The 18,978-nt window shown below is 41.5% G+C and overlaps 1 protein-coding gene across 1 annotated transcript in view; it reads right to left on the minus strand.

The window, feature by feature from the left end:
- Positions 1-5,206: 5,206 nt before the first annotated feature.
- Positions 5,207-18,978, minus strand: part of mmp15b (matrix metallopeptidase 15b) — a 32,179-nt gene continuing 18,407 nt past the window's right edge. Inside the window, exons 6-10 of the mRNA XM_015056132.1 lie at positions 18,520-18,704; positions 16,417-16,555; positions 12,597-12,747; positions 12,194-12,312; positions 5,207-11,996 (exon numbers count right to left, since the gene is read on the minus strand). Of these exons, the coding sequence (XP_014911618.1) occupies positions 11,476-11,996; positions 12,194-12,312; positions 12,597-12,747; positions 16,417-16,555; positions 18,520-18,704 (1,115 nt within the window). The 3' untranslated portion in view covers positions 5,207-11,475. The remainder of the gene's footprint in view (positions 11,997-12,193; positions 12,313-12,596; positions 12,748-16,416; positions 16,556-18,519; positions 18,705-18,978) is intronic.

An 18,978-nucleotide genomic window follows, 5' to 3' on the forward strand; every position in this document is an offset into this window, starting at 1 on the left:
CAGAAACAATGATAATTGGTGCGTGCACCACCTTTAACTCACAGTTGGTTCAGTAAAGTCACTCTAATCAAAGGTGTGAGGTGACCTCACCACTTTTATACCTTTATTAAAAAGTCCCAGTGTTTGCAGCAGTGCTGAGTAGGAACGAGCAGCAATGCAGCGAAGGCCTGGGGCCCATCCAGCTGTGTCTGGGTGAGGTTTGGCCCCAGGCTGCACCTCTGTCCTGACAGCGTTTTATAAGCACCATGAGTGTCTGAAACATCTCTCTCTGTGGTGATGTCTGCCAAAGGTTGCATGAAGACACACTGAAACGATTTGTGGCACAGATGTTTCTACAGTATTACCTCATTTTGAAACATAACAAGAGCAGAAGGATGGCACAGTGAGAGGAGAGGAGAGGAGAGAGGAGGTATTTAACTGTTGAGTATCTGGTTTTAATGTGCGGTACAAGTGAGTACACGCCAACTGATTTGTCAGCAAACCTTTAGCTTCCTTTCAGAATTAACCATTACTTTGGAATACTATTCAACAAATTGCAATTTATATTTGCCAGTTTATTTTGTAACCAGGTTGCTGTGTATTGCAGACTTCTGCCCAAGTCCCTCTTGAAAATGAGATCTAGATCTCAGTGGGGTTTATCTGGTTAAATAAAGGAAATAAAAAATAATAATAAGAGAGAATGATTCTTAAGAAATTCTTTCAAGATCATGTTGCAAAAACAAGCAAATGAAAGTCTCAGGCTACGATCACGATTCTGGCAAAAATATCACAAACTGACTGTTTGGCCAAATATGACTCTTGGCATATTTGTATGGCAGTCTGAGCAGCACAAATCTGATTAATTTAATCAGAGGTTTTTCTAAGCACCTTAGGCTATGTTCTCACACCAAGCAAAATACTTTTTCACAATAGTCTTTACGGTCCCACTCAGATCTTTTTCACCCCTAAGAAAAAGTCCTATTCGTGCCACTCTCTTGAGGTCCTACATCAGATACATACATATCCATTGATGTCAAAGCTTCCGTCTGAACTGTCGCATCGTGTTTAGATCTGACATTTTCATCATTGCCATGAGACACACATCATGATTCTCTACAGGGGTTGTAGTTAATACGCCACAAAAAGCCGTTTCTTCTTTGTGTTATGGTTTTGTTCTGTCGGCTGCCATGGCTGAATAAACGTGAAAATCGATCCATTCTTACTGCCGTAAACGGAGCGCTGCTGTGTGTCAGAGTGACGGATACAAAAACAGCAAAAGTGGAAACAAGTATGAACAACAACCTCAGAACGGAGACGTGTGGCGGCCATATTTTACATGTGAAGTAATCTGTCAAATTATTACTTAAGAGTCATATTTATATTTTAAAATCATAAGCTTAAAATGTCAGTTTTCCTCATAGTTTTAGTGTTAATATTATGTTAATATTCATTATTATTTTGATTTTCAAATGTTTAAACAGATTTTTTTTATTTATGCTGAGCACTTAATATGTCTGTTATGAAGCAACTTTCATAATAAGCTTATTGATAAAGAAAAGAAAGACAAAGAAAGAAGAAAAATATATAAACGAGATTTTAGTTCAGGAACAATACAGTAGACGAGCATTTAGTTTCTAAAGCATCGATTGCACCAAAGTTTTCCACACAATCCAGTTTCATAAAGTCTGGATTGGCTCTCAGTATGTCTGCAGTCATGACAGTTGCTTGTCTTCTGCATCTATTTTTGATTTGAAAGTTAAAAGATGATGAAGTGGAGGCATTAGAGAGAACTCATGACTTGTTTTTTAGTTAGAACAAGTGTCTATCAGCAGACAGGTGTCTCAGCTGGACCTCATTCAAACATTTACAGCTGGCCATAAGCTGCACCAGCTAGTAATTAACTGCCTCTGTTTTATGTGTGATCGTGTGCTGTAAACATGAGTCATGGGACTAAAAGTGAGTTAATTTTCAACCTAGAGTAAGGAGACGGCTGCAAGCGATAACAGCGCTGAGCAGTGTGCCTCGTAACAGCCAGAGCAGGAACGCTTCAAACAGAAAGACATGCACACCTTTGTTCTATCTGAAAGTAAATCAGATCAAACTTCTCTCTTTTGCTTTAGGTGTTTTTAGAATTACCAAAATTATTCGCTCAATGCCACAATAAGGAGAGAAAGAATGTCATGGATTTATTTATTAATTTAACATCTTCAAAATTTTTAACCAGTGAAAGAAAGCCTAGATGACCTTTGTGAAGATGCAAGATGAAGCTGGTGAGACAGAGTGAAACACATCCTGTTCTGATGTGGACTGAAAGGCCGCTCAGAAAGGAAGAAGTCATAATTCCAAAGGAAACATTAAAAAGCCAGATCGCAGCTTGCAAAGGGTCAAAAACCTTCATTTTTGGAGAAATGTCCTGTGGTTTGATGAAACTGCAGTGAACTGCTCAGACATAATGACCGTTGTTATATTTGGGGGAAAAAACAACAAAAAAGAGGAACATTTGTAAACCTGAGAACATCATCCCAACTATTAAGTATGGGGGAGGCAGCAGCATGTTGTGGGGCTGCTTTGCTGCAGGAGGAAATGGCACACATCCTAAAATAGATGGTGTCATGAGGAAATGTGGAAATACTGAAGCAACATCAAAAGATATCAGACAAGAAGTTAAAGCTCAGATGCTAACAGGTCTTCCTAATGTACAACTACCCTCAGCATCCAGTCAGTGGTTTAAAGATCACAAAGTCATCTAGTTATGCAGATGATACACAGCTCTGCATTACAATGTCGTCAGGTGACTCTGAACCCATCCAACCACTGAACAGATCTTCAGAACAGATAAATGTGTGGATGTGCCAAAACCTTCTCCAGCTGAACAGAAACAAAACTGAAGTTATCTTTGAACCTAAAGAGGAACGATCTAGTGTCAACGCACAGCTTCAGTTACCGCAGCTGCAAACTATAAATCAGGCTTTAATCTGGGTGTAGTGATGAACTCTGACCTGAACCTTCAGAGACACATGAAGGCAGTTACAAAATCGGGCTTCTCTCACCTGAAGAACATTCCCAGGACTGAAGGAGTAAGGTCCCAGCAAGATCTAGAGAAACTCATCCATGAACTTATCTTTAATCGCATTGATTACAACAACTTCTTCACGTCAATTAATAATGTAACATTTTAAAGATAGAACACATCACCCAGTTCTAAAGTCCCTACACTGGATCCCTGTAGCTCAGAGAATAGACTGTAAAATCCTGTTGTTAGTTTATAAATCACTTAACGGTTTGGCACCACAACACATTAAAGGTCTGCTGTTGTTGTATCAGCCTTCCAGAACCTTTCAGGTCTTCTGGTTCTGGTTCTGCTCTTCATCCCCAGTACCAGAACCAAACATGGAGAAGCAACATTCAGCTTCTACAAGCACTACAAATCTGGAACAAACTTCCAGAAAACTGCAAAACAGCCAGAACACTGATGTCTTTTAAATCAAGGCCAAAAAGCCATTTCTGTAGTTTCTTTCAATTAACAACTGTCTGGCACATCATAGTCTGTTTTTAAACCTGTCATCAATTTTTCCTTGCTTTGCCACTGTAAGAAAATCTTTTTGTTGCTTTATTTTTCTTTTAATCAAGTAAAACACTTTGAATTGCCTCGTTGCTGAAAATGTGCTATACAGATAAAATCGTCTTGCCTTTCCTTGAAGGCTGGGTGCACCGCCCTGCAGTGTCCTCCCCCTGCACCTCCATTTCAATACATTACTAAGGAGACATAGGGGATTGGTGTTGAGGTGGAAGAGACTCTGGTATTAGCTAGCAGTGGGGGCCTTCCACACTCTTTTACTCCCACTCTTGTTGCTCCTGGTCAGCAGGGACTGAAGGTGTGGGTACAGCCTGGAGGTGTCTGAATGTGTTGTTAGGATCCTGAAACATTAGGAGTCTCTGCTTATCAACGTCTGGTGCTTCTCAGCCTCTGGGTTCCTGTTCAATTTTAAAAAAGGATGCAGATTGGTGAAAACTATACAATTCTTAAATGGTTTTCTTAGGTCAAATAATAAGTTCCTAAATTTGATCAACACAATCATTTTACTTATTTCCATGAAACCTTTTATTCCACAAGAGCGTTTACATGTTATCTCTGAGGATTGGAAACTTAACTTCTTTGTCTATATGGTCATAATTCCTTTTGTCAGTGGGTTAGACTTTATGTTAATATTCTCAACGAAGTTTTTTTTTTACATCCCTTTCTTCTATGTGTTTTATTTCATATTTGCTTCATTTACCACTTATTTGTAACATATGAATAACATGAAGTACATAATATCCAGAAACTTTGATCCATCGATCCATCTATGCATGCATTGGCAGATACCTAGCTAGATGGCTAGCTAGCAAGCTAGCAAATTCTTGCTGGCTGTCTATCTCTTGCTAGCTAGCAAAATTTTTCAAGTCCATTTGACAAAACATGAAAAGATTTAAAGGTTTTTTAGTATTTTTGCAAGGCACAGTAGATGTTTTTATTTTGTGGTATTTGTTTTTTTGTTTGTTTGTTTTGTAGTGATTTATTTTTATTTTCTGGGAAGAATGATCATTTTTAAAAATGGGTCAATTTGGCTTTGATTATTTTGATTGTTAGCCCTGGACATAGACACAGGAACCCCCTGACACACGCCTCTATTAGTCAGATAATCCTCTGAGGGGTTTAGATGAAGACAAAGGAAGGATTTGACATGACGATTAGACAATTAGTACAAATGAGCAGGTGGTATTGTTTTTTTTGTTTTTTTTTGCTGCAGCCACAAACACATTTAATCAAACTCTGCTGCTTCTGTGTTTGCAATTCCAGTGTTGGGACAAAACCCTCAGTGGTGCAGCAAACAATGAATTTCCTCTCAGTGTGATTCCTGTGTCGTTTCAGCTTCTTACAGGCTGCTTCAGCGGCTCGCTGACTTCCTCTCAGCTCATGTGGCTTCCTGGCATTCTGCCAGGCTGCTTCACCCCCACCATAAAGCTTCCACTGCCCACAAGACCATTCTGCTGCCTGTCCCGTGTGAGACAGGAAGCTGGGCCCTCCTGGACAGTGACCTCACCACAGGAAGAGAGGAGGGTGTGTGCTCTGTGTGTGTGTGTGTGTGTGTGTGTGTGAAATCGTAGTTTCTTCTGATAAGCCCTGAAGCATTTTTGCTGCTTCAGCTGCTCCACAAACAAGAAAAAAAAGCTTAGGACACCATTCTTCCTTTTCATAGAGCACTTTTTAATGTGTACATGTCCAGCATGGCTTGTTAACACACTAAACTAGAATTGAACACAACACAAATGTAAAAAAAAAAAAGGCTTTCTAACAAAAAAAAAACATCCAAAATATTCATTGGAATGTTACAAACAATGAAATAAAAACACATTTTCCACATCATCTCATCTCAGGCAGAGATGAAACTGAAATTCTTTATTTTACAGAAAATAACAGAAACAAAGAGTCAAACGGCGTGAAGCCAGTCTCTACTGTAGCTGCAACTAGAGGATAGAGGCAGTTTTATTAGGTCGCCTGCCCACCAGTCTTGAGTGTCCTTATGGGGCATGATGATCACTCATCTGTTGCACTCTCAAGGCTCTGAAAGTCATTTTTAAGCCTTCGTTTCTGTTCCATTCCATGGAGAGTTAGTGGAGTGGCCATTTAAAATGAGTGGTTTCCAAGTGGATGGGCTCAGTGAGCAAGCTGAGGGGCATTCTGGGAAAACAGGAGAATCTGGGCAAACCGCAGTCCTCTGGGGCCCAACTAATCTAGACTACAAAAGCTGACTTAAGTGAAAAGTGAGGCAGTATGTTCTTCGGATTCTTTGCTGTCCGTCCGTCTTCAGCGGAGTTGTGGTGACAAAGACAGAACTGCACGGAGAAACCGGCTGATGACCAGACAATGCACTGGACACCGGCGCTACCTGGTCACACCAACAACAAACGACACTCTCTGGTGTGGAAGTTACTACTGATGGAGGAAGAGTCAGTGAAATGTTTAGAAATAAAACTGGAGGAAGCATAAAAGGCAAATGAAGACGATCAAAAGGAAACATTTTGACTTGTTGAGATGTGTCTGCACTTCATTCAGGCCGCTGCGTAAAGTCAGACTGACAGGAAAGCTGGATGAACTGAAGCGACATGGCTGCGTTTGAGCTGATTGATGTTTGAACTGCTCTAAATTGTGGAACATGCTGGATTCAGAAATCTTAATGTTGAGGCATCATGTGGCTCAGTGACAGAGCTGTTCTGGACTGGACTCTTGACCCATGTACTGTGTGTCGTCCTCTTATCTCGTCATCCTTCCTCCTGCTGAGCTTCTAGTGAATGAGAGCCACATGAACCAAAGGAAATGTTGGCAAGCTTTGGGACATTTCAGGGTCTAGAGTTGCTAAGGAACACACAGAAGCTGCTACTAATGCATTGCTAACAAAACTAAAGGTGTGTTTTGAGAACTAGACGTGGAACTCTTAAGTATCCAGACCATTTTTATGCCATCAGAGGAGACGTCATGGTGAGGTGTTGACTCAACAAGCCCCTTATGCTTGGAAGTGGCTACATATAAATGCACCGTTTTTACCCCCCTCACCCTCCCAAAAAAAACAATAACAGAAATGACAAATGCAAATACATTATTAAAATCGAGGTTTGCCAAAATAGGCAGACCACATCTTAGTGGAAGCTGGATATCAGGTACAGATCTCCGATTGGTCCGCCTCTAATTGCTGCCTTCTAAATAACGGTGGACTGGAATCGGAGGCGTCAGGCTTTCTGTGCTGAAAGCTGGGCTGTTGGGGCTGAGCCAGGAACGCTCAGCATGCTGTGTTTACACAGAGACATCCTGAGACACATGAAAGCTCAGCATGTCCGAACCTTCCCCACGCTGGCATCTGAGACCCTCAGAGTGTACCGCCTGCTTCCTGGTCCAGGCCTTAAAGAAAGCAACAGAGCTGACAGGTAGAGTGTTTGTTTAAGCAAATTCAGTCACAGCTGATCTAAAAACAGGCCGGACCGCTTTCCTAAAGGGAAGGTGGGCTGAGATTGGGTTGAGGGAGACAATAATGTTTTTGTGCGAGTATGCATCCAAGGAGAAGGAAAGAAAAATGGAGGGAGGGGAGAGTGAGAGAAAGAGAGAGGAAGAGAGCAGGCCATTGTTGTGATGATTCCTCTGGGCTTCCAGGGCCGGGCATGCAGAGGGGGTGGAAGATTTACTATCAGAAAATAGAGCTCACTGATGGAGAGTAGGGCTGATTAACTGAACACTTCAACACGCGCATCAATCACCTCTGACAAGAGTTCTTTCAATACTTCTCTCACGCTTGGTGTCCAGAGACAACGAGCGAGACGGAACAACGAGAAGCTGCTGAAACCGGCAGAGCGCGGCGATCTCTGAGGCGCAGCGGCTCGTTCAGCTTCCCGCTGGCTCCCCGCTCTTTAAAGTGGTTGTTTGGAGGTCACAGGAAAGGCAGATTGATGAACTCTATCTGCTACTTAGTGTCTAATGCGGTGAGTGTGCACTTTCTGAGCCTGTCCAGACACTGGGATGTCTGAGTACTCGCAGATGTCCCAGCTGGACCAATGGGAGCAGAGGACAGGAGAGGACGGTGCTTTTAGTGCTGATTAGCTGCGTCCGCCAACCACTCCCCCTCTGACAACTTACTAATGATGAGGGGGGTGAGAGATGGACAAAGGACACCGTTTCTAAGCAACCAGGATTGACTTGCCTTAGATCAATCTCCAGGTTCTTGTCAGGCTGAGTGTCCCGTTAACTGTTTAGTTGTCCCACCAACACAAGCCTTCACCTTAACCCTGCAGTGGGCCTCGGGGTCAACGGCCAGACTCAAAGCTATTCCTTCCTCTTCAACCTTTTCACATTTTGTTGTGCTGCAATCACAAACGTCTACATATTTTATGATAATTTACTGCTATATGATTTAAAACTTAGGTTAAATTTGTTTTTGTTGTTGTTGATATGCAAACATTTTAGTCCTTAGAGATTCCCACTTGGTGGAGACAAACCTCAGAAGACTTGAAGCTGTAACTGCAGCAAAATGCGGTTTCCACCGTGCATCGACATCAGGAGCATGACACGCTTTCCAGATTTACTTTATGAAGGTCTGTCACATCAAATACCAAAAAGACACTGACGTTTGTGATTGGAGAGTGACAAAATGTGAAAAAGTGCAAACAGTACACAGGAAGTGGTTTTACTTAAGCAGCGAGTGAGAGACGTCTAGAATAAGTCTTACTGACTGTGAGTTTCCAGGACTTTGGTAGAATTTCAGACAAATCTGCCTCCCATGGCCCCTCCTTCTTCTTGTTCTCCTCTTCCGTCCAGCCCTCATTATTCCTGAGATCTACGCTTTGTAGCCTCAGGGAGGCAAAGTCAACGTCCTTCCCCTCCCGTCCCTTCCCCCCTCCTTTGTTTCAGCTGTAGGACGGTCAGACACTCCCCAGTTACATCTGAGCAACCTGACAAAGCTCCACCCATCACTCCCCATGCTCCTTCCTTATAGATAAGCCTTTTTTCATTTGCGGTCAAGCTTGACCCAACAGTTTGACTCACCTTTAGATGCTAAATCAGAGTAATGATAAGAAACAATTTCTTTCAGAGCACTTCAACTCAGATTTACCGCTAAACCACAATGTGACAGTGGAGATACTAACACCAAACAGTAAGCTCATTTCACAACCTAAATTAGTCATTTTTTAATAAGTCAGTTTTCAAGAGACAAAACAAACCGTAACATATGGAATGTTTTTTTTGGTTAGCAGTCTTTCTTTCAAAGTGTGAATAAAGCTTCACTTTATCTAAAAATCTAGACTACAACTGCGCTGAGGCAAAATAAGCAATTCCACACTTGCTGATCATGTTTAATTTGCCCTGCAGGGCTGATCCAATGACTTTTACAAAGACTTCATTCTTTGTTCTTGCAAGATGAAAAAGGAGCGAGGAGCTTTCCGATACAGGGGAACTTAAGGATTTAAGGGAAAGGTCCAGGGGGTTAACGGCATTTTGTGCACACCTGCTGTTTTTCATGAGGAGGATTAGCCTGTGCTCACATGAGCCCACCCTGGTGTGTCCAGATACCCCACTGTTCTGACACCGAGATCGCAGGTCATCATTGTTGATTTGTGCTCGACAGACAGGCTGTTTGGGAGTGTGTGGAACATTAGCTGGGCCCTTCTACGGTTTAAGGTTAAGGTTCTCTCAGATAATGAATACTCCCCCTCGTGTACAGCACAAAGGAAATTCCTGATTGTTGACAGAGAAGAGGCAGACTGAGGATAAGTCTGTCCTGAATGTAAAGGGAACAGGTTCTCCTTTGACTCTGTTTACCCTGAAGGACAGAGAAGTCTTTACATTTGTTCCCATATATGGGAAGAAGTATGGTCCAGCCAGCTGAGAAGCAGCTAAAGCAGGAATGCTAAGCTTTGCTTGATAATGCTCAACATTTACTGCAACCTGAATCTTATTTTAAGTCATGATTTCTAGATTATGAGATTGTAGATCTGTAATTTATTCATCACTATTGTGAAAAGGAGATGAATGCCAGTGCTTTTCAAAAAGACCATATAAATATCAGAGTTTTAGCCTGATTAGCATGTTTGTTTCGTGCTTTTGAGACCTGTCGCAAATAAAATTAGGCACTACCCTAACATGACCTGTGGAGGTTAGGAGAACTACTGGCACAGTGAAGCTTTTCTGATTTGCTTTGAGGAACTAATGAGATGCAAAGCTAAAACAAGCTAACAGACGTTAGCACAGACGTTAGATGTTTTGCTCACTGTTTATGTTTTTTTTTTTTTTTTTTACAGCTATGACCATATAAAGTAGAATCCTCCTAGTCGGAAGCTAAAGACGTTAAACTTTGCCTGAATTGTGAATTGGGTTTATGAGGAGATATAGCAGAAACTACAATGGCTGGTAGTCTTTGTTTCTATGACGATTTCTTTTTTTTCAAATCTCACAGATGAGCAGCACAAATATATCTTTTCTTTTTTGCTGAAGAAAGATGACAAGCGAACAGCTGAAATTAACCAAAGTTGATCGAATATAATAAATTAATTACACAATATAATTGTGATTTCTGCTGTGATTTTGTTATTTCTGTGTGTTCCTATTCAACAAACCACAAGATGGAAATCTTCTGCTCAACATACTGGCACAAATGGGATGTACAGCATGTTTGGCAGTTACTGTCTACGAGTGACTCATTATATTCTGAGATTTGATCTAGTATAGCTCAAAGTCTCACTACTCCAGTTATTTTTACCGAAGTTATTTGAGAAATTGTGAAAAGAAATTGAATTAAGCCTTTAGGGGGAGATGATACCGACATCAACATCACGTCGAAACTAAGGATGACAACCACGGCTAAATTAATCACCCAAAATTAATTTAGCTCCTGTTTTCTTTGTTGCTGTTCACCATTTCCTGCCAGTCGTGACCTTTAAAGTGTAATGCAGCCCACAGCTCCTCCATTGTGGTTTCCAGAGCACAGACAGTAGCTATGTGTGAACTAGGCCACTCGTCAATTCAACACCAAAACGAGAGGTTTCAACAAGTCTTAATTTGGAGCCATGTTTCCTGATGAAGAATCTCAAAGAAGTCTGATTTCTAAAATTTGTGTCAGCATGAACATGGTGGATTCAGTTCTAAAGGAAAAAAAAGGAAATCCAAGGAGTCGCCAAGGTGTCCACCTGGTTCTTTCAACAACTCTGTTGAGCAGATGAGCTGATCCAAACTTTTTTTGGGGGGGCGAGGGAATAAAGTGATCAATCATGTAAGAAAAATCCAAAACCACCCTGGAAAACACCTGTCCTGTAACTGCCTGACTCAGAGGGTTTGAGCAAAGCCACACATGAGATACAAAAATTTCCCAGATTTCAGCTGAAACTGTGTTAACCATTTCCAGTTAAACCCTGCAGCATGTCTTTGATACACTACACTGCAGACAAGCATCTAAATGTGATGACAGAATTGATTATCAACCAAGCTTCAAACCCAAGTGCTCTGTCTACACGTTTGCTTACCCTTTGTGAGATGACATAAGCAGATGTTACGATATCCTCAAACAGAAAGCCCCGTTGAGATTCAGGGGAAGGAGGAGGGCCTTGCAGAGGAGACAGAGAGCAGAACAGCTTTCCTGGTTATGAACTAATAATAACAACATGAAGTCTCACACAGAAGGAACCAAAACAAAACATGAAAAAAAATGTGCAAAGTTCTGTCATAAATAGACTACAGTCAACGCACTGTAGAGCACCATGGGCGAAGGGAGGTGGTTAAGGTGGTGTATCAGTGTCTCTAAATGTAAGACATAATTTATGTTCGCTTGTAGTTTTTATCAGTACTGGATCAGCATGGATCTACTGCCACATTTACTAAGAGCTGCAGGAACCACTGAGCACAGATGGATCACCAGAAAGAGGTCTGGGTGAGAGGAGGGGAGGTATGTAAAGTTCAGAGCCTCCTCAAGCCAAGGGTCAGACCCAGTCCTGAAGGGAGCGCTTGCAGTGCACCAGCAGCCGCGGCGTCCCTTTGCTCTGCAGCGTGTTGATGATGGCGTAGATCAATCCTAGGATGCACATCACCAGGACCAAAGGAATGGTCACCATCAAAATGTTCATGGTTCGTTCCTCGCTGTCATCCACCTTCAGCACCACGTCTACCTCATTGGTGTCTTCTTCCCGACCCTCAATGTAGTCTTCGTCCTTGTCCTTGTCCTTGTCCTTGTCTGAGCCTTTGCCCTTGTCAGAGTCTGTGCCTTCGCGGTCTGTCCCATCCCGTCCTTTGCCCTTGTCCGCATCACGGCCCGCGTCTGGGTTGAACGGTGGACGGTTTAAGTCTGGGTATTTGCGTCCGGAGTCAGTGTCTCTGTCGGGATCCAGGTCCACACTGCAGCCCATGAAGTCTCTCAGGATGGACTTGGGATAGCCTGGTTCGCTTTTCATACGCTGGTTATCAAACTTCCAATACTTGGAGCCCTTATAGAAGAAGGTGTATGCTGGAACATGCAAAAACATCAGAATGTGTCACCATAAAAAGCAAGACATGTTTATCTTTTTCACTTTCAGCTGAAACACTGGCGATATTAACTAACGGTTGCTCAAGACTTGACCACACCCCGATTCTTTGTTTCAGGCAAGTCTCAGTCTGCTACAGGCACTTCCACTCATACACACAAACACACACACAGCTCACCCCCATCATCACTAAGGAAGGCCCCCTTGGGAGAAGAAGGCACTGAAGAGTCCCAGACATCGATTGACTTTGGGTAGCCCCTGTCAGCAGACTGTGACGTCTCATCAAAGCGCCAGTACCTGAACAAAATGGCGGAAAGAAGGTTTTGCTTCTGGTTGTAAACTGTCTACAGAAGGCCAAACTAACTAGGCTTGACACTCCTGCCATGTTCATATTTAAACAGCTCATAGTGAACTGAAAACTTCTCTAAATCAGCTGAGGTACATTTAGCTCAAACTGCACATTTTGGCACTAAAAGAAGATTCAGGACATTAGCACAATGAGGTGGATATGTTGTCTATGCATTATTGATGGTGACGCATTTAATCTAAATGCATCATTGACAGACTGAAGGCTACTTTACCTGTCTCCTTGAAAGAAGTAAGTGTAGCCGGACGGTTCCCACCAGATTGCGGTGTCTATCCGGTCGTAGGGAATATCTCGACCATAATCAACCAGATCGAGAGGGTAGCCCGGTTCCAAGTTTGCCTCCCTGAAGAGCCAAAATCTGTTTCCTGATGAAGACAAGGGGAGAAAGGAGAAGAAATCAGGTTAGTTTTCCTTCACAGGCAAATATGACCTACATAACCTCAAGTACTTTGACTTATAAGGAAAACTTAAGTGCCGATGTGAGCTTTTTTGCACTGGGAAAGGCTCAGAAATACATGCGCTCATCCATGCATTTCTGGTAATTCAAGTCAAGAACAGTCATAGAAACCCAGACTTTATATATGCAAGTTTGTACATTATAAAAATGAACAAATTATGTGTTGTTAAGTAATCAGAAAACACATCAACAGCGAGTATGGCATCACTGAGTCAGAAGTTTGTGTTTGGCTAATAATTATACATTAGGAGCGGCTGGTCTTCTGTCAGACTACAGCTTTATTCTCACTGAAAGAACGATTTTACTGTCTTAACAACATTAGGTTTTAAGGAGGAGGTGCTCAGTTCCAGTATTAAGTTCTTCTTTTTATTTTGCCTCGGTCTGCTTTACCCATCTTTCAGAGCTAACCACGCTAATATTTATTATGCAACCCCTGGAAGCATCAGACGATTCCAGGGGTTGTTTTGGTACAATTCAGATCTAAATGTAATCAATTCTAGAAAAAATAAGTATTCAAAGATACTAATTTACATTACAATCCATATAGAATGACCCATTCTCATTTACCCAAATTAAGCAAATTCTTTCTCCAGCAGCCCCTCGTGAATGCATCCAGAAAATACAAATGCAACGTTTTTTAGTCAGCAAAATTAGACTAACAGGAAAAAAGATGAAATCCGTAACGCTACAAGCTAACACTACAAGTGACCCTGACGCTTGAAAGCAACTTAAAAAGGTCAGTGTTAACACTTACACAAAGTATCTTACCTACTCTTTAGACAAATAGCAAAGTGACACTTTGTAATTGTGTATTTTTCTTAAAGAGGGCTGAATTTTTTGGTTTTGCGTTAAGTAGAGAGGTTAAAGGATTGCCTCATTGTGCCTATAAAAATTTTTGCCATGGTATTGAAAAAAGTAGTTAATATTTAGTGTGAAATTTGAATATCGTTAAGTTTGACTCATTTCTTTATCTTCGAACATCCCTCTACAAGCCCAGCAGGTTTTGTCTTGGCAAGCTGACTAATGCATAAATATATCAAGAGCTTGTCATTTTGGCCCTCTGCCATTTCATAACACTTTTTGGAGAACAAGATAGAGCTATGTGCGATGGGATATTTTGTACCCTCACTGTGTCAATTTCCACAAGTTAGAGGATATTTCAACTGACGCTTCAAAGTCATTGTCGTTGTCTACTGTACAGAAATGTGGTCACTTCCTGTCAGTAAGGCAAGATCCACTAGCAGGAAGTTGCTTAGAGCTATTTTGATCAGGGGAAATAATCTGTCATAGTCTATGAGAGAATTGATTTCTGACATGAAAGTATGAAAGAATGAAATAGAGTGTGGGTATAAAATGGGGGGAATAAATTAGGTACCTTTGCTGCAATTACAGTGAGAAATTATACAGTTCAGTTGGGCCAGCAAGAGGAAAATGAATGAGTCTGTAATCCATAAAGTTGAAAAACAATCAGTGAAATTCAGACTGACAGTTGACATTACTGACGATTCATTTTATTGGTGACTGATGTACAAATGTTCTCAAATACAGCAAAATGTCTGCTAACCGAGTCACTGCAAGATGTAGAGCAGTAATTGGCATTTACATCATTCTTGGCTCATTTCACATAAACACAAGCATAAAAGGAAAACCGACTGATCTGATGGGCGTTTTTTTTTTTTTTTTTCTAGGAATATACGTCCCTTCTCCGTATTGAGCCATGAAGTCTGACGTTCTGGCCAGTGCCTTTTCTCCTTGTCTGGCCCTTCCTTCACTAATGGCTCGTAGCCAAGTGTCACACCGAGAGGCTCGCCAATGACATCATTCTCCTCATTATCAACAGCTGCCCCCAAATCATGCAGTCCATCAGAGTGAGGCAGAGCTAAAGGCTAAACGCTTCCTTTTTCATACAGCAACTTCCATTGAGAGATATAAAATGCTATCTGCTATCTGAGACTGACAGTATAAAATAACAGGCAGTACAGAGAAAGATTTATGCAGAATACATTACATACTGTAGTTCTCTTAGAGGGAAACCAGAAGGTTCATAAGCTTTTCAAAGAAGTTCAGTGACAAATGTGTAGTTTAGAATACGGAGAGCAGGACACAGTTTTGATAATGACTGCCATTAAAATTAAATGGATTGTACATTTTCAACAAATCTGAATATTACATTGTGGAAGTTTGTGTTAGTGTACAATTATTACTGTTAGTTAGTTTAGCTTTGGGGTCTAATTTGACTTTGACTTTAATTCAGGTATAATTGGCATCTAAAAGTTGGGGGTATAAATTAGGCCCAGGACTTTAATGTGTTAATTTCGATTGATTAATTAATTACACAGATCTTAATGCGTTAAAATTTTAACGCAACCATCTGGAAAATGTACTCAGAACATTTGAGTACAAAAGTTCCAAGTGGAACCTTTGTACTCAAATGTTTCTAGTAAACTTGTAAATCTGAAGCACAAGCTACATCTGCAAATAACAGCAATGGGAGACAAAGCGGCTTCTCTTGGCCCACTAGGGGTTCCGTTTTGCTTCAATAAAATGACCAGATGGGATGCTGGAAAAGACTATTGTTGTGTTTAAGTTGTGCTAATCACAGTTAGGCTATAGGTGAAGATATTCAAGCCTAAAATTGCATCTCAATGCTAAATATGTAGCAGCAGCACCGACATCCCCAACGCTAATGTCAGTGACCACAGTCCATATTTCTAAAGAAGGGTTTTTTTCAAAGAAGTTCCATGAATAATCAGGGATTCCTGAAACACTGAAAATCTGAGTAGGTAGAATAACACTTTGCACCAATGTGATGGTTAGAGAACCTGCAAAACAGATTCAAAACATAGACATATGTTGAGCTCATATGTCTATTTATTCAATAATTTTTCAGCAAAAAGGGTTTTTGAATTGAAGATTTTACTTATTTTGTTGACATATGGTTTTCGACTAAAATCTGATTAATTAATTCACTCAAACATCTACATCAGGCCCCACCACTATTTAAAGTCGTCTTGTTTGTGAAAACTGATTTATGCATCAGAGATCAGAGATCCACTCATCAGGCTTTTCCCATATGATCCCAATTTGGAGTCTAATTGGTTGATTCCAGTTTTGTCCAATTACTTTCCTCCTACAAACAACTGTAAGGACCTAACAAGAAGAATGTGCTGAAAGGTCTTTGGTTTGGTGTGATACTTTTGATTCCAGAAAATGAAGGGATTACAAGATTGTTCCCATTTATGCACCAAAGCATAAGAGCATGCTGTTGGTTGTAGACAGAAAAATGGTGGAAGTTCTTAGTTTTGATGGATTTTCTGATCACCACTCAGAGCCAATCAGTGAAAATCTGCTGATCTTGATCTCTGACCAATTCATTGCTGTATCTCCACTTTTTATCGCATAAAAACACATTACTCCAGGCAATAACTGGTTCTTTCCTGTTATTTCAAGCATGGAGAAAAATAATACATAATAGCAATGGCTGCAGTAAAATACCTGTTAGAATTATAACACTGCCTTTTAGCATGAGAGCCCAGGGCAGCATGCTTCAGTCTGTCTTTGCAAACTTTCTGCTTACCTTTAAAGAAGACGAACCGGCCGTCATGTCTCTCGTAAGCGGCATCGATGTCACCGGGCAGACCCCTCCAGAAGTGGCCAATGGGCATGGGGTAGTTATCCAGCACCCTGTTCCTCCGCACCCTCCAGAACCACCGACCCTGCAGGGTTCAACATCGCGGGTGTGAGTCGTGGCATTACTTAGAACATGCTAGAAAAAGCAGCTTCTGTTCGTCTTCACACCTTTAAAACACATCAAACCCAATGAAACTACGAATTAATAATATAATAAAACCTGACAACACGCTGTATTAAAAGGGTGCAAATAGATCCAGACCAATATTTTTCACTGGTCACCAAGCTCTTGTAGCACTGAGGTCACACACACAGCAGTGTGTTCAAACTCTGCGGTTGTTATGCCAATTAAACTGAGCGCTAAAGGATAACGAGAGCAGAACGGACAATAAAACAGCAACAGCAGAAAACTGACAGGCTAATAACAGTTTGATGGTTCCATCACAGCCCATTACTCCTCTCTCTGCTCGTTACTCTGCTGCTATATTGCATTTTTCATAAAGTGCTTTGTAATTTTTACTGTCAGATTAACAGCTCAAAACAATGAAAATCACCACTGTCCCATTTTACACAATCATTTGGTAATACTTTGCCTTATGGGCATTAAGAGCTCAGACAAACGCTACTGACTCCAGTAGACCTACTTTCACCAGAAGACTGTCTGATCATTTCTAAGTGTTGAGTCAGCAGGAGAACCTTCTTGATCTGTAAAACAGTAAAACGCTGGGCACTCGCTTCTTTCTGGCAAACACACCTGGTTTCGTCCTTCATGCAGGACACAGGAGGATGGATTCATTTGTTTACCTGAGATTGATAAAAATCCGTCTTGAATGTCTGCCAGACTTTCAACGAATAACCAACAAATGTAATTAATACACAAAAAAACAGATGAACAAATTAATGATTGGCTACAAAATTATTAAAAACCTAATTTTCCCTATAAGTGAAGTAATTATGATTATTCAAAAGAAGTGAAACTCAGTAATATTTCTTAGATTTTTGTTTTTGCTCTGTGTATGAAAAGGGGCAGGACTTTTCTTTATTAGTTATTTTAATGTGCCTCAGATCACATTCAGATCAGTCAGCTGGCTGAGATGAAACCCTGAAGCGCAGAGCTAACTCTCTGACCGTGAGCAGCACACGTCCAGGCAGCCAGATGTCAGGCTACTGTGTCTGTTGCTCTGCATCAAACACACCTACTCTCTCAAATAAGAGATGCTCACAGACTGATCTATGTGTTGGGAGGAGCAGGGACCCACTCCGGAACAGACCTCTATAAATCTACGTTTCTTATGCAACTCTTGTCAAGAGACGACTCTTTCCTCGCTTCATGTTTTGTTACATTGGCATTTCAGCGGTTTCCTGGGATCCAGTGGAATCGCTCTTGGATATGTTGAGACACTGATGCAGCTACTGCAGCACCTCCTTTGAAACACACCATTACTCATGTTGTGCTGCTGCTCTCAGACTATCACCAAATAAGTCCTGGATACACCAAAACACAGCTAAGTGTTGCTGAAATTTCCGTAAACTCCAGCCCTAAAACGAATCCCGCGGACTTCTTGCATCAGTGACCGGTAAGTGTTGCTGAAGCACCAGCTGATTCATAATGACAAACCACCACAAGACTGGAGGTGCATAGTATCAAACAAATGTCTTCTGAGAAACATGAAAATCTCGCTGGGAGCAAAACCAGTCAACAGCAGAAGGATGGGATTGTATGTGAGCAGTCAGACAAAGCTAGGAGCTTAGGTAATAGCTTACTCATGTCTAATGCCTTTTAAATGTTTTGTGTGGGTCCAGAGGCTCCTAAAGCGAACACCTGAACACCCCCAACTCTTCCAGCAGGGCCTGTATCTCATAAAAGAGCGCCGGCCTGTTAGTTTACAATCCACAAAGCCCTGATTGAAAGCAGACCTGTTCTTGGGCGCGCCACACGTCCTTTCTCTTAAAGGACTCCAATTCCGAGCTCTGATTTTTCTACGAGGAATGAAACCTCATGTCCGATCGGGTGTTGAACCTGAACCTAAAGCTTCGTCAAAGAATTTACCTTAAAAACGAACATCTCTCCACGCAGCATGGCAACGGTGTCAAAGTTCCCCTCACAGATATTGGGCCCATAGTGGTCGGGTCTGTCTGTGGTCCTGGGGCGGGGGGGATTCTGAGGTGGTCTGGGTTCTGGGCGGCGAGCCGGCACGGTGGGTAGCGCCTGAGTGGGAACGCCGTTGGGTTGACCTTTAGAGAGTCACAGAGCGGGGTCAGCTGAGTCAGCACGATGATCAGTATGTTCTCTGTTTGGTCTGCTTAACTTGCTGAAACTGATCCAAAGCAGAACACTTAGCAACATTTATGTATATGCCATACCATTTCTTCATATGTAAAGAAATGGTATGGCTGGACAATATGGCTGAAAAACAAATAAGCATTTCATATCATTTGATAGATAAATATTGATTCATTTTTTGTTTTAAATATCTGAAATACTGTCAAACAGGTGATGGGACCTTTC

This window comes from Poecilia latipinna, unplaced genomic scaffold (genome assembly GCF_001443285.1).
Source record: "Poecilia latipinna isolate Pla-1442-1.1 unplaced genomic scaffold, P_latipinna-1.0 Scaffold1359, whole genome shotgun sequence".
Lineage (NCBI taxonomy): Eukaryota > Metazoa > Chordata > Actinopteri > Cyprinodontiformes > Poeciliidae > Poecilia > Poecilia latipinna.